Source organism: Eubalaena glacialis, chromosome 2, assembly GCF_028564815.1.
Source record: "Eubalaena glacialis isolate mEubGla1 chromosome 2, mEubGla1.1.hap2.+ XY, whole genome shotgun sequence".
NCBI classification, from domain to species: Eukaryota; Metazoa; Chordata; class Mammalia; order Artiodactyla; family Balaenidae; genus Eubalaena; species Eubalaena glacialis.
Window position 1 is genome coordinate 192,030,703 of NC_083717.1, and position 14,547 is coordinate 192,045,249.

The 14,547-nt window shown below is 60.9% G+C and overlaps 1 protein-coding gene and 1 long non-coding RNA gene across 2 annotated transcripts; one reads left to right on the forward strand and one right to left on the reverse strand.

Moving 5' to 3' along the window:
• Positions 1–213: 213 nt before the first annotated feature.
• LOC133085714 (uncharacterized) lies at positions 214–2,671 on the reverse strand. Its single transcript, XR_009699587.1, has 3 exons — positions 2,605–2,671; positions 2,315–2,347; positions 214–1,400 (listed from the first exon to the last, which is right to left on the reverse strand). It is a non-coding gene; the product is annotated as an uncharacterized LOC133085714 (long non-coding RNA).
• Positions 2,672–6,726: 4,055 nt separating this feature from the next.
• On the forward strand, positions 6,727–8,147 carry DIO3 (iodothyronine deiodinase 3). The gene has a single exon (XM_061182905.1). The coding sequence runs from the start codon at positions 6,727–6,729 to the stop codon at positions 7,639–7,641; it is 915 nt and encodes a 304-aa protein (XP_061038888.1). The 3' UTR covers positions 7,642–8,147.
• Positions 8,148–14,547: the final 6,400 nt, after the last annotated feature.

A 14,547-nucleotide genomic window follows, 5' to 3' on the forward strand; every position in this document is an offset into this window, starting at 1 on the left:
ATGCCCACGATGCTGAGGCTCGACCCTCCGCCCACCCCCCTACCCCCGCCCAGTGCTGGAATCTTCTCCCGAGACCTGCAGGCACCTCCAACTCAGTGTGTCCTCAAAGATCTCAGCAGACCTCCTCTTCCCCAGGGCTCCCATCAAACTCAGAGGCCACATCCCCTCCTCCCAGCCTCCCCACTCCCAGTTCCCCTCCCTCCTCAGGCCCCTTCTGTCCCCAGAGTACGCTGATTGGACATCTCCTGTTAATCACTGAGTGTGAGTTTTGGAGTCAGACATTAGCTATGTGTTCCTAGGTAAATCACCTCTCTGAGCCTCAGTTTTCCCATCTATAAAATGGGAGTAATAAAAGTTCCTACCTCGTTAAAAGGTGGGGTTGAATGATCTGCCCATTTCATGGATGGTGAGATGGAGGCACAGAGAGTTCAGGTAACTTGCCCAAGTTCACACCCCTTGGCCGTGGTAGAGTGACACAGAGGCTGCTGTGACACACAGAGCCACACAGACCCTGCTTTCCCTGAGCCTTCATGTCTCCCACCAGCTCCTGAAGGTCTCACCGAAGACAAGGGGCCTTTCCCATGAGCACACCTACCCCTCCCAGGGCGCTGGCTGGGCTGGGGGGCTCCTGGAGGGCAAACACCACGCCTAACTCACTGTGCACCCAGACCCCCCTGGGAGCCTGGCATGGACCAGGGCTTGGGCTGGAGGCAGGGGGCGGGGCCCCAAAACAGTTCAGGAGGGCACTCTCACCACAAGACAGCCGGGTCTGTGGCAAGCCGTCCCCGGGGAGCACACTGCTTCCGTCGCCGCCTTACTGGCTGTCTCTGAGCCCTCAGCAATGCCGGACAAGGGTCCCCTCTGCTCTGAGCTCCTCCACGCTGGCAGCCACCAGCCTCACGGCGTTTGCTTTGCACACAGCCCTGGGGCGTCTGCACCATGGTGATCCCTGGATTCCGAGACCCAGGCTGGCTCGCCTCAGAAGCTATATCGCTGGGATGCCGACCAGCACGGCCACACCCACAGGCGCACATTTCGGGCAGCTGGACGGTCACTTTTGTCTTCTGGACATTGGGAGTCATAGCCAATTGGGTTTAACCACCAGGATATTCAAGGCAAAATCTGTGATGGGTCCATGGCCCACGTGGAAGGCGCTGAGGCTGCACTGGGTCCCCAGTGGGGAGTGGGTCCATCCTCTTGTTCGCACTTTTTCTTCTCACCTGTGGCACCCCTGCTCCTCCACGGTTTCCTACAAGAGGCTTGAAGTGCACCTCAGAACAAGGCCGGGTGTAAGTAGACACACACGCACACACGTGTACAGCGGGCACTGCCGGCATCGGTAACGTGAACACAGCACAGCCACAGCATCGGGCTCACCTCTCAGTCGAGGAAACTGAGACCTGGAGAAGCAAAGTGATTTGGGGGGCCGGTCTGCTGGCTGGTTGTACCCCACCTTTTTCCAGGGAGGGTAAGAGATGGACAGGACAGACTGACCCCAAAGATGCCTCTCCAGCCAGCTTTAGGGCTCAGAGCAGGGTCTGCCCGTCACACGAGTGGCCAAGCCTCCCACCGCCCCTCTGGCCCCAGGCAGGTCCCACAGCCACGGCCTCCCATACAGGCCCTTGGGCAAGGAGTCGGCCCAGCCTCCGCGGGGGTCTGGCCGAACTCTAGGGAGCATGCAGGACGCTCAGCTGTGTCTGAGCTCAGGGCAGGAACAAGTCAGAGCCAGGCCGGGTTTGAGAGTTAGGGATGGGCCAAAATGTGAGGCCCCAGAGCTGCGGCAGGAATGGGGCAGGTGAAAAATGGGCTGGGAGCAGATACTGAGGACCCGAGGCCAGAGGCACCTTCTGGCCTCAAGTGGGGGTCTCATCAGCCCCAGAGCGGCATGCAGGGGCAGGGCCCAGAGGACTTCCTAGAACCTTCTGGAATTGTGGAAGAAGAGCACAGGGAAGGCATTGGAAAGCAGCCATCCAACCCCCGTGCAGTGCAGATGAGGCCAGAGGGAGGGACAGGACACAGCCAGGTCACGCAGCAGGTAGCCAGGGCCTCACCTCCAGGCCTTCCCCTCTCTTCGACCGGGAGCCCCGCGCCTCCCCCAGTCCTGGGATACTGCCAACACCGCTCCTCCATCCAAGCTCTGGGGCCCCAGCAAGCTCTCCAGGCCTGGGTCCCAGGCTGCCAACCACCCCAGAGCCCCCCCGTCAGCGCCCGGGAGGGTGCCCGGCCGCGGTGTGTCACGTGAAGAGGGATGGAGACCCTCTGTGTTAAGGACACCTCTAAGCCCAGACCGCTGAGGCCGCAGCCACCAACCCACCTGCAGGGCGTCCACCCGTTCAGCCGAGCCAAGCTGGAGTCGAGAGAGGTCGGGTCAGAGGGGAGGTTTGGAAAGAAAAAATCATTCTTGAAGCAAAAGAAAAGGGTGAGCACATTCGGGGGACGGCCCGGGTACCCATGGGAGGACCTGCTTATCCCAGGAAGGGAAACAGGTGGGCCAGCGGCCAGGAGACGGGTGGATTCATCAGATGCCACGCCTGAAGGGGACCTCCCGGGGACTGCCTGCCCACCGCCCCAGGTCCTCACTGCCCGGCCGCAGACACGCCCTACCTCGCTCACAGCTGCCTGCCAGCGTGCAAAAGGGCGGGATGAAATATCTTGAAGTTCGCCTGAAACAAGTTTTCAATTAGTCCACACTGCACTCAGGTACTCATTTCACAAAGGTTTATTGGGCTCCTCCGGGGTGCTGGATGCAGGTTAGTCACTGCAGAGGATCCCAGCAGGGCCTGAGTAGCAGCCGACACAGAAACTAGTGGTGAAACATGCCCGGGAAGGGAGGAAGGGAGAGGGCACAGGAGGGCGAGGAGGGAGGGCTCGGCTCCCCCAGTGGGGGTGGGGCAGGCTGGACCCAGGTGGAGGTGAAGGCAGAGGAAGAGAAAAAATGGGAGTCGCCAGGGGAGGGAGGAGGCTAGAGGGAACAGCATGAGAGGAGGCTCAGAGGCAGGACAGGGCCTGGGATCTCCCAGAGCATCAGGAGGCCAGTGGAGGGGGCAGGGGAGACAAAGAGTCAGTAGCCAAGGAGGGCTGAGACCCAGAAGCCAGGTCACTATGATGCTGGGCAAGGGCACAGCCAGGACGCACCCGTCACTCTGCGACCCTCTTCGCCAGGTGTGCGGGCTGCCCCTTCTCCTCCCTAAAGCTCCGGGAGGCCGTCTGTAGGGTGGCCGGACCTGCCCCATGGTAAGTCTCAGCATCAACCTCCCTGGCGCTGGGAGCTGCTCTACCCATAGGGAGACAGAGGCCGTGCCCACCGCACTCCCACCCACCAAGCCCCACACGGGGCAGTGTGGCGGAGGGGTCGGAGACAAGCCTTCCCTGTGTGGGTACCCAGCCCCCGGAGTACAGTCTGGGAAGAGGGGAGGCCCTCCCCACCCTGCCCCGGATGTTCCAGGGCCCCAGCTGCCTGCCCCTCCCCCTAGCCCGTGTCCAAGTTGCTCCTGGACACCAAATGGACCCAGTCCAACTTGTCTTTCCCTTTCTTTCCCCTGCCCGCCCCCTGCTGGAGCTGCTGGAGGGCAGGCAGGAAGGAGGCCAGCCTGCCCAGCCCAGTGGCGTGGGCACAGCCCCAGCTCCAACTCTGGTCCCCCTGGGCCTGAGGCTCAGTGCCCCCCAGAGTCCCAGGTAGGACTTGGCCTTGGGCCAGGACAGGTCAGGGCAGGATGGGCAGCTGGTAGGAAGGGCCCTGGGGAGGTGGGGAAGGGGACAGGGGCTGCCTGGGAGGAGAGAGGGTTTAGGAGAGAGAGGAGAGAGGGAGGGAGGAGTGGGGTGGAGGCACAGAGCACTGGAGTGAGTCACCACACCAGGGTCTGTGTCCCAAAGGCCAGTACCACCTGGACCTTGGGTCTGTCCTCACCTGCACTAGGGTCTGTGGGAGCCAGACGGTCCTGAGCGCCTTGTCCGATGTCCTGGATTCCCAAGGTGTGAGGTGTAGCCTGCCAGCCCAAGGAACAGAAGCAGATGCACCGGAACAGCTAACAGCCCTGAGGACAAGCATTGCTCTCCTGCGCCTCCCTGGGGCCAGAGGGCTTGGGGGTTGGTGGTCTCGCTGGCTGCCCACAGAGGGTCCAGAGGGACCAGTCTTACCTCTGCGCCAGACCACGTCTTCCCCACGCACCACCACCACCGCTACATCCCAGCCACCTCCGAAGGCTCTCCCAGCCCATGGTGGCTTTTTAATTTTCTGACACTAAATGCGGAAAGGGGGTAGGGGGGACTGCCCCGTGGCCCTAGCCCAGTTCCTGTGTGGGTGGGGGCAGGGCACAGGTCCGAGACTGGCACCCCGCAGAAATCAAGGAAGCAGGGCTGGAGGGTCTGTGCAACAAAAGTTGGGACTTCCTCGGCCCCTGCCCGGGAAGGGGCAACCTCAGGCCCCCAAAACGCTTCTCAGAGACCAGCCAAATAGAAGACTTCTCTCCCTACTCTCCCCACCTCCCCCGCAAAAAATAAGGCAAGGAACCGATTTGCCAACTCAGAGGTGCCCTGCGGGGGTGGGAAGAAGGCAGGGGGGACGCCCCCCCCAGCCAGGTTTGGATCGGGGAGAATTCCCTAACCCACCTGAAGACCCCCCCTTACCCACGGTGGTGAGGGGCGGTGCGCGGCCGCTGAGAAGAGCGGGGAGGAGGCTGCCTTTCCTCTGGGTGGGAAGTTCCCCGGCTGCGCAGCCCCCAACGCGGCCACCCCAGGCAGCAGAGAAATCGCCTGGCTGGAAGAAAGAGCAAAGGGTCTACCTTCACGCCCCAGCCTTCCTTCCACTCGGGTCTTGACCTGCTGTTGCCACGGTCCCAGGTGGGAGCTCGCGGGGCAGAGGGTCCCGCCAGGGCCGCGAAAACCGGAGGAGAGGACCTCTGCCCAAGATGGGCATCTCCCCCCGCGCCCGCTGGGGCCCGGTGAGTACTGGGTGGGGGCTCCTTGCCCCGAGGTTGACTCCTCCGGACTTGTGCCCTCGCCGCCGCCGCCGAGAGCGGTGCCCTCGCCGGATCCGGCCCAGCGAGCTCCCACCTCCGCCCGGGGCGCGAGCGCTGTCTCCGTCCCGGGAAGAAGTTAGGCGGCCGGTCCCCGGGGCGGGTGGCGCACGGGACGCAGGCGGCAGTGGCGCCGGACTCGGGCTCAGCCACCGCCGCCCCAGACGAGTCCCCGCGACCGCGAGGGCGTCCCGGGCGGCTCGACTCCCCAGGGGTCCAAATCGCTCGCGACCGCGTCCAGGCCTCGCCCCGGGGGGCTCGGCGGGCCGAGGCTCGGCGGGCCTGGCTCCCGGCTTCGGGGACCCCAGGTCAAGGTACTCCCCGCTCCGCCGCCCCAAGTCGCCGGCCCCGCGCCGCGCGCAGCGAGTCATCAGAAGATCCCGGACGCGGCGGCAGGGCCGACCCCGGCCCCACGGAGTTGGGGAGTTGCCCCGCACCCTAAAAGCCTCCACACACATTCCCCGTTGAGAGTACGCACTTCCCGCGTCCCGGCGCCTCCGCGGTGAGTCGAGCCGCAGCGCTCCGGGTCGGCGAAGGTGGCTCAGCGCGGGCGCTCCAGTCTCGACGTTCCCGGGGCAGAGAGCAACGTCCGGGGACGCACGGGACGGGTGCGCCCGGCGGCCGGGTCTGCGCCGGGCGAGGCGAGCGGCAGGAGGGGAGCGCTCCGGCGTTCAGGCAACAGCTACCCCTAGTGGGAGAGCCGCCCGGGGCCGCCGCCGCCCCGCGCCCGCCGCCCCGCGCCCCGCGCCCGCCGCACCCCGCGCCCGGAGCGCTCCCGGCTCAGCTGGGGCGCAGGGACGGTGCTGCCTTCCCCGGCCCTCTGCGTCTCCGGCGCCGGGCGGTAACGGGCCCGCCGGCCCTGCCCTCCGCACCTCCCCGCCGGGCCCCGGAGGCCGCTGACCCGAGAACTGCGGCGCCGAGCCGGGGCGCGATGGGACGGGGCGGGCGCGGCCGGGGCGGCGCTCGGCGGCCTCGGGCGGCTGCGGGGGGCGCCGAGCGCGGTGTGCGTGGCGGGGCGGTGCGGGGGGCGGCCGTGTGCGAGGCGCGAGTGTGAGCGCGCGCGGGAGGCGGGCGGGCTCCGGGAGGCGAGCGGCACCCGCGGGCGAACGCGGCAGGCGGCGGGGGCCCAAAGTTGCCTCCTCGCGGGCCCGCGTCCCTGGCGGGGCGGGAGCCGGGGCCGGCGAAGCGGCGGCCGCGGACCCGGCCTCCGGCGGCACCTGGGCAGCGGCCCCGCACGAGCAGCAGCGGCGGGGGCGGCGTTGGCGGCGGCGCGCGGGAAGCGAACCGGAGCTCCGGCGCAGCGCGGCGGCCGCCGGGGAGCTCGGCTCAGGTGCGCGGCGAGGGGGGCGCGGGCCGGAGCTGGGCCGCCGGGACCGGGGCGGCGCGGCGCTCGCGCTCGCCGGAGGACCTCCGCCGCGGACCGGGTCCCCGCTTCAGCTGCCCGTCCCGGGAGCCCGCTGAGGTCCGGGTTATCCGCCCCCGCGAGCGGGCTTCGGGGCCCGGCCCCGCCCCCGCCGGCCCCCGGCCGGGCCGCCCCGCCCTCCGGCCGCTGGTGCCAGCCCTCGGCCCGCGATTTCTAAGGCACTGGCCGCGCCGCCGGGTGATCCCTCCGGGCTCAAGTTGCAAGGGGGCGGACCCGGGCCGGAGGTGGAGTCTCCCGCCAATTGAAGCCTCGGCTATAAATTGAGCTCCCCGCAGCGCCCAAGCCCAGATGCCTCGCCAAGCCACCCCGCGTTTGGTGGTGGGGGAAGGTAGAGGGTCCCAGGGGGCTCTGGGGGGCGCCGCCACCATGCTCCGCTCCCTGCTGCTTCACTCCCTGAGGCTCTGCGCCCAGACCGCCTCGTGCCTCGTGCTCTTCCCGCGCTTCCTTGGCACGGCCTTCATGCTCTGGCTGCTCGACTTCCTGTGCATCCGCAAGCATTTACTGGGCCGCCGACGCCGGGGTCAGCCCCAAACTGAAGTGGAGCTCAACAGCGATGGCGAGGAGATGCCCCCCGACGACCCGCCTATCTGCGTGTCCGACGACAACCGCCTGTGCACCCTGGCGTCGCTGAGGGCGGTGTGGCACGGCCAGAAGTTGGATTTCTTCAAGCAGGCGCACGAAGGCGGTCCGGCGCCCAACTCCGAGGTGGTCCTGCCCGACGGCTTCCAGAACCAGCGCATCCTCGACTACGCCCGAGGAAACCGCCCGCTGGTCCTCAATTTCGGCAGCTGCACCTGACCACCGTTCATGGCGCGCATGAGCGCCTTCCAGCGCCTGGTCACCAAGTATCATCGCGACGTCGACTTCCTCATCATCTACATCGAGGAAGCGCACCCCTCGGACGGCTGGGTCACCACGGACTCTCCCTACAGCATCCCGCAGCACCGAAGCCTGGAGGACCGGGTCAGCGCAGCGCGGGTACTGCAGCAAGGTGCTCCCGAATGCTCTCTCGTCCTCGACACCATGGCCAACTCCAGCAGCTCCGCCTACGGCGCCTACTTCGAGCGCCTCTATGTCATCCAGGGCGGCACCATTATGTACCAGGGCGGCCGTGGCCCCGATGGCTACCAGGTCTCCGAGCTGCGCACCTGGCTGGAGCGCTACGATGAGCAGCTGCATGGCCCTCAGACCCGTCGAGTGTAAATAACCAATGGACAATTGACTGAACTTGGCGGGCCATGCCTTCGAGCCTTCGAAGCCCACGTGCAAACGCCCCCAAACAAAGTCAGGCTTGGCGAGGGCCCAGTGACACAGATGTGCTGAGCCATGGATCTAAGGCTGAGTCTGCCCTCTCAGCCAAGCCACCTGAAGACTCTCCTCCACCTCCCCGGACTTTGCCTTTGTGACTGCCCTTGCCTGTACCTGCCTGACTCGCTCTAAATCCCCTTCTGAGTGCGGAGGCAGCGCCACCCTTGCCTGTGTGCCCCTGGACCTGTCCTCGCAGAGGCCCCTGCCACGCGATCTCACACGCCCTCCCCAGAAGAGAATAGCCAGCGTGCCTTTAGCCAGGCGCATTGGCCCCGCGCGAAGAGACTTTGGCTGCGCCCGCGCGCCCTGGGCGCAGCTGGGTTCCAGCAGCGCGAGCCGCTCGCCTTAGTTGCCTGGCACCCACACCTGTCGCGCACGGGGAAGGGATGCCCTGCTGCTTTTGTGTCTATTTCTTGTCCCTGAGTTGGGGGAGGAGGTTTGGGGTGGGGAAGGGTAGGCAGGGTTATTTCCCCCCTTTATTCTGGGTGCTCACGAGCCCCGCTGCTGATGACGAACTGTCTCTAACTGGTCTTGACCACGAGCTGGTTCTGAATTGCAGGAGGCTCGCAGTAGCGCCTAAAACGAGAGGGGAAAGTGCTCTGGGTTTCCATGAGGAAACCGCGTCAACGGGGTGGGAGAGGGAGGTTGGGGAACTACTTCGGGACAGAGGAAAACGACTTGGGAGGCATTGGCGAGGTTCGCAGCGCCCCAGGGAGAAGGAAGGGGCTGGGGCTCCTGGCACACGGGGTTTGAGTGGTGGAGTCTGGGGGAGAAAGGTGGGGGGAGAGCCTGGGAACCCCGAACGAGGGGTCTCCCAGGCAAAGCTGCCGACTGCGGGGCCAGAAGGCGGGGGGCCCCTGATCTGAAGGCCATTTAGTGATTGTTTCGCTGGAAATATTCCCTGTATATAAACTTCTTTTTACACTACAATAATAAAGGCTTGAAGTAAATTGCTTTCGGGTTGCCTTTGGTCCCTTTATTTTTTCTTCCCTCTGAAAAGCGGCAGTAATTAAACACAAATCTCTCCCTCGCGTCCCCATAGTGACCCTGGGGGGAAGGGTGGAGAGAAGGAGCCTACGCTAGCGGGGGCGCGGGAGGGGAAGGAAGAAGGAAAGGGGTCCGTGGCGGTGCCCGGGAGGCGCACAGCCACGCACGCACCCGGGGTGCGGAACGTGAGGTCGCGAGGAGAGCTAAGAAGTCGAGCCCGGCTGGGTCCTGGAGGGAGGCGGGAGAGGCAACGGGGCCCGCACTTGCCGCCGCGCGCGCGCGCACACACGCATGCAGTTACAGCTGACCCTGCAGCCTCCCATCTAACCTCCCCCAGCGACAGTCGGTGGGGGGAGGGGACGGTGTGGGGGAGGGCCGGGGGTCTTTGGACCAGGTAGGGCTGGGCTCCCGCCCACCGCGGGCACCTCTGCGCACCTGGCTCCTCCCTAACCCCCTTCTAGCACCTCCCTACTCCCTCGCGCCCTTCTCGAACCTACAAGATCGTCTCCCCCACCCCCCAATCTCCGCCTGGCTGCTGGGGTCCCCGGGAGGCGCTACTAGAATAGCGCAAGGTGGCGGAGGGAGGGGCGACGGGGGAGGGAGAGCGGGCCTGCAGCGCCATCACTCTAGCAGCAGCTCCTACTGCGGGGCGGGGGTGGCGCCGAGTGCGCCCCCTGCCCAGGACACCCCCTCCTCTTGCCCCTCCGCCGCTTCCCCAAGTTCAAGCCAAACCTCGTCACCACCCCCAACGCGCTCGGCTCTGGGAAGCCGAGGAGAGCGAGGTGGCTGAGCGGAGAGAGACCAGAGAGGGATGGCGGTGGCCGGGACCGGGGCTGGGAGAGGAGCACAGACCCCCGCCCGCTGTCTAGGCCAGGCGCTCTCTCGCAGTCCCCGCTCTCACTATCTCCCCTGTTGCTCCGCAGGTGAGGGCGACTCCGGGAGAGCGAGATTAGCTCGGCCCCCTCCTCCCTCTGCTACTGACCCCTTGAGCAGAAACGTGGGTCGGGGGAGACAGAGAAAGGAGCGCTGAGGCGGGAGTCCGTGGACCGGGAGTCGGGGTAGGCGAGGAGCCGAACCTCCCCGGCCAGAGAACCCAGGACCATCCCAGTCCCGGGATGGGGTGGGGGTGGGGGGCGGTGTCGGTGAGCGCCTGGGTGTGAGCGCTCGCGCTTGAAGGTGGGGCGGGGGGTGGGGGAGAGTGGGGGTCTGCGGGGATGAGTCTCCAGCAGGCTGGATGGAGGAAAGAGGCCCCAGCTCCACCAACGCCGCCTCCAATTCCCCGCCCAGCCCCCATGCCGCTCCTCCTTGAAACTTTTTCGAACTGACACCCTGAGCTGGGGATTCTTTTTTTTTTTTTTTTTTTTTTTTTTTTTTTTTTTTTGCTTTAAAAGTATTTAAATTGAAAAAAAAATTACTTTTAAGAAAAAATTGGCACAGATGGTATTTCTGCGTCTCCTCCCATCCCCCTCCTCCCGCGCGCTTCTTCTCACCCCAAAACCCCCAAGAAGAATACTGAGCAAACGGCGGGGATGCGGCCGGGCGCCGGGGAGGACCCGCCCAGAGCTCTTGGGCGCGCCGCCCGGCGCGGGGGGCTCGGGGGCCGGGAGGAAGCGGAGGGAGGCCCGGGACGGCGGGGCGCCGCCGCGGGGGTCCCACTGCATGCCCGGGCAGCTCCTCGTCCCGGTCCTCCACTTGGGGGTCTAGTTGGACGCGCTGAGCGCCCTGCCCTTCCCGTGGAGCCTGCGCCCCCTGAGCCTCCTCGGGCTTCCCCGACCGAAACTCGGAGCGCTCGGCGCCGAGACCTGCGGCTCCTGCCGCAGCCTGCGCGTCCCGGTGCGCTCGCCGCTCCAGGGGCGCCCCAGCCACCCCTCTCTTCTTTCTCTTCTCCGGCCTCCCTGTCTCCCTTCCTCCCCTTCATCAGTCCGTTTCCTTCTCGCTCTTCCTTTTCCCTCCTTTTCTTGTTTCTTTCTCCCCTTTCTTTTCTCCCTTTTTCTTTAAAATCTCCCCTTCTTACAAAAAGAATGCACGCTCATTGCCGAAAACACAGAAAAGTCCCAAGAAAATAAAATCAACCTAAGGTAACCTCCTGGTGTGTGCACTTTCTCACCTGCCTCTCGCATTCAAGAGCGGGATTATCCTTTTACAGGCTGGCATTAACTTTTGACTCCCTGGCACCCCTCTTTCCATGCACCCCTTCCCTCTTTCCATGTCTGTAAATAAGTATTGAATGACACCAGGCCACGTCCTGGAACAGAGGGACAGAGATGGCTCCATGGGCGCCCCAGGTGCGAGGGATGCTTCACTGTTATAAACATTCTTCAAACTGTGCCCACGGCTCTACACACCTTTACCCCACTAGCACATTTCTTAAAGTGAAATTGCTAGACACATGCACATCTATAAGATGCCTGTTTTGCCACATTTTGCTAAACTGCCTTCTAGAAAATCTATTTGATTTTATTGTTTTGTATTTTCCCAGTGCGCTCTCTCTCTTCCTTATTTTTAAGTGAAAAATATGAAGATGAGACATACATGCATTTTCAATATTAAATTTTAAATACAGAAGAACATAGAGCAGAAAGTGCAAGGCTTGCTTAGAGCAGGAGCTTTCAAACTGCATGTCAAGTCCCAGCGGCGGGTCAAAAATCAACTTATCAGATCAAGTCAAGCATTTTGAAGAACTGAAACGGAATAAATACAATATAAATACCAAGGTACATGTCATCTAAGTAACTACAGTTTCCTGAAACTTTTGTTTTAACTGTGCGTGTGTGTGTGCACGTGTGCACACACACAAGCAATGTGGCTGATGTGAAATGTATTTCTCCCGAGGGACCAAAAATGTTTGGAAATGTTTGAAAGCCACCACCAAGTGTCCCCAGTCTTTCCATCTCCAGACAGCCCCTGTGAACTGTTTTGTGTGTTTCCTTCCAGACTCTACTTCACAGATTGACAACCCTATCCGAGCACATTCTCAGATCTAGTTTCCGTCATTCTGTCATCAGGATCACACTGCAGAGCGTTTGACGATCACCCACACCGGCCCCACACACTTTTCATGCCGCTCCCTATCCCGGCATCCTCTGCCCATCCATACATCTAGTCTCAGCAGGTCTGTGCCTGCAGGATAACTTGTGCCAGGCACCATCTAGATGTCTGAGTGCCCCCCACCCCCAGAAGGAACTCACCTCTGCCCTCAAGGAATGCTCAGAGCAATGGGCGGGAGGGGGTGAGACAGCCGTCACTCTTATCATTACCATCACCACATCCTCATCATTAGTATTTTCAAGGTCCATGTCAGCTTAGCACATGGTTTAGCCTTAAGCAGGGAGAGGGGCATGAAAGGAGTTCCTAGAGAAGGTCTTATTTGCCCCTTGAAGACACAAGTGCCGCCTCCAGGCAGACAGCGAAGGAAGGGCATCCTTGGCAGAGCGTACTGCCAGTGCAAAGCCACGGAGGCCTAAAAGTGCAAATTGTGTTCAGAAAACAATACCTGAAGGAAATAAACTGTTGGGTAGAGGGCTATGTAGGTAACCAAGAGGTCCGTGGCCTCCTATTTATATTATGCAGACATCCATCTGCAGAGAAGTAACATTTCCAAGTGTGGGACTACCCACACGTGCCATAGTAGGAAGTGACATCTGAGTGTTTGATCTAGGGGCCAGGCACTGGGCAGAGTGCTTTATCAGAATTATTTGATTTGGTCATCCGCACATCCCTCTTAGATGAGTACGATCATTAGCCCCATTTCAAGGATGAAGAAACTGAGACTTGGCGTGGCTGGAGTGAGCTGGGCCAAGGGGTTACGGGCTGAATTGTGTCCACCCCCAAAAGTCATATGTCGAAGTCCTAACCCCTAGCCCCTCAGAATGTGACCTTATTTGGAGACAGGATCTTTAAAGAGGTAATAAGTTAGTATGAGGGCATTGGGGTGGGCCCTAATCCAATCTGACTGGTGTCCTTAAAAGAAGAGATTAGGACACAGACACACACGGAGGGATGACCGTGTGAGGACACAGGGAGAAGACGGCCATCTACAAGCCAAGGAGAGAGCCCTCAGGAGAAACCAACTCTGCTGATACCTTGATCTCAGACTCACAGCCTCCAGAACAGTGAACATAAATTCCTATTGTTTAAGTCACCCAGTCTGTGGTACTTTGTGATAGCAGCCCTGCAAAGTGAAATACAAGATCACGGACTAGAGAGCAGCTTTGACCACAGGCCTCTCTGACCCTAGTGTCCGGGGTTTAACATCAGGCTACACAGAGTCCCTCTCACAGTGGCTAAATGATCAAGGACCTTGAGTCTCCCCCATGCAGACCGTTTGCTCCCTCCGTGGTTACATGAAAACGCAGCCCATAGGACAGTGGGTCTGATTTGGGCGGTGAGTGTGCGTGCTCTTTTTTAATATCTGCAAAGAAACACACGCATGCAGCTCTGGAAAAATCTATCCCAAGGAATTCACAGTAGCTGTCTCTGTGTGGGCGGGATTATGAGTGTTTTCTTACTTTCTTCTTGTTGCTTGTCTGTAGCCTGTGATTTTTCTGTAGTGAACGTGTATTGCTCTTATGACAGAAAAATAAGACTAAAAACAGAAAAAAACAATGGCTGTAGCAAGTAGAAACCCAGATGTCAGGGCAGAGAGAGGTTCTGGCTGGAGATGGGGAGCTCTGGACCAGACCCAGGGGTGGGAGGTGGGCGTTGGGTGGGGTGGCGCTGAGATAAGAGACATTGGAAAGGGAGGAAGGGGGTAAGGCTGCTAAATAAAGTACAGGACATCAGTTAAATTTCAATTTCAGATAAACAACAAAAATTTTTTTAGTATAGGTATATCCCAAATATTGCATGGATATACTTTTACTAAAAAAAAATACTCATTGTTTATCTAAAATGCAAATATAACTGGACATCCTGGGTTGTTGTTTTTTTTAATGTGACAGTCCTAAGGGGGGAGGTGACAATAATGCAATCTCTCAGGCTCAGGCAGGGCCAGCCTCAGAGCTCAAAGGACCATAGGTGGGAAAGGTGAAGCCGTGGTCTCTAGGATCTTGAGTTCCATCTTCCAGAGGCAGCTGGGCCTCTGTGGCCAGAGAGAGGCCCCCAGACTGCCCAGGGACTGTATCTGGCGACCTGGAGCCAAGGAAGAAAGGGCCATCAGTTCAGCCAGCTATGTCATTTGCAGGGCCCAGTGCAAAAGGAAAATGCAGAGCCCCTCGTACAAAAAGCAGGGGGCAAGGGGCCAGTAAAAGTACAAAATATAACGCTTTTTCCTTTCTTTCCTGGTACCTCAACTTGTGGTGTTTATTTGTTACTTAACGTCATTATCAATAAAGAAAAATTAACATTTTGGATGGTGTATTAGTCTGGGTTCTCCAGAGAAACAGAGCCAACGGGAGAGAGAGGGAGAGAGATTTACGATAAGGAATTGGCTCATGTGATTATGGAGGCCGACAAGTCCAAGATTTGCCATGGGCAACCCAGAGTCCCGGAGGGCCGTTCACACAAGTTCTAGTCCAAGTCCAAAGGCCCAAGACCCAGGAGAGCTGATGGAATAAGTCCCAGTCTGAGTCTGAGTCTGAAGGCAGAAGAAGACTGATGTCCCAGCCCCAAGACCGTCAGGCAGAAAGAGCGAGTTCTCCCTCCCTCCCTTCTATCCTGGTCAGGCCCTCAACTGATTGGACGAGGCCCACCCACACTGAGAGAGCAATCTGCTTTCCTCAGTCTCCTCAGATTCCAATGTTAACCTCATCCAGAAACACCCCACAGACTCACCCAGAATCATGTTTGGCCAAATGACTGGACACCCCACAGCCC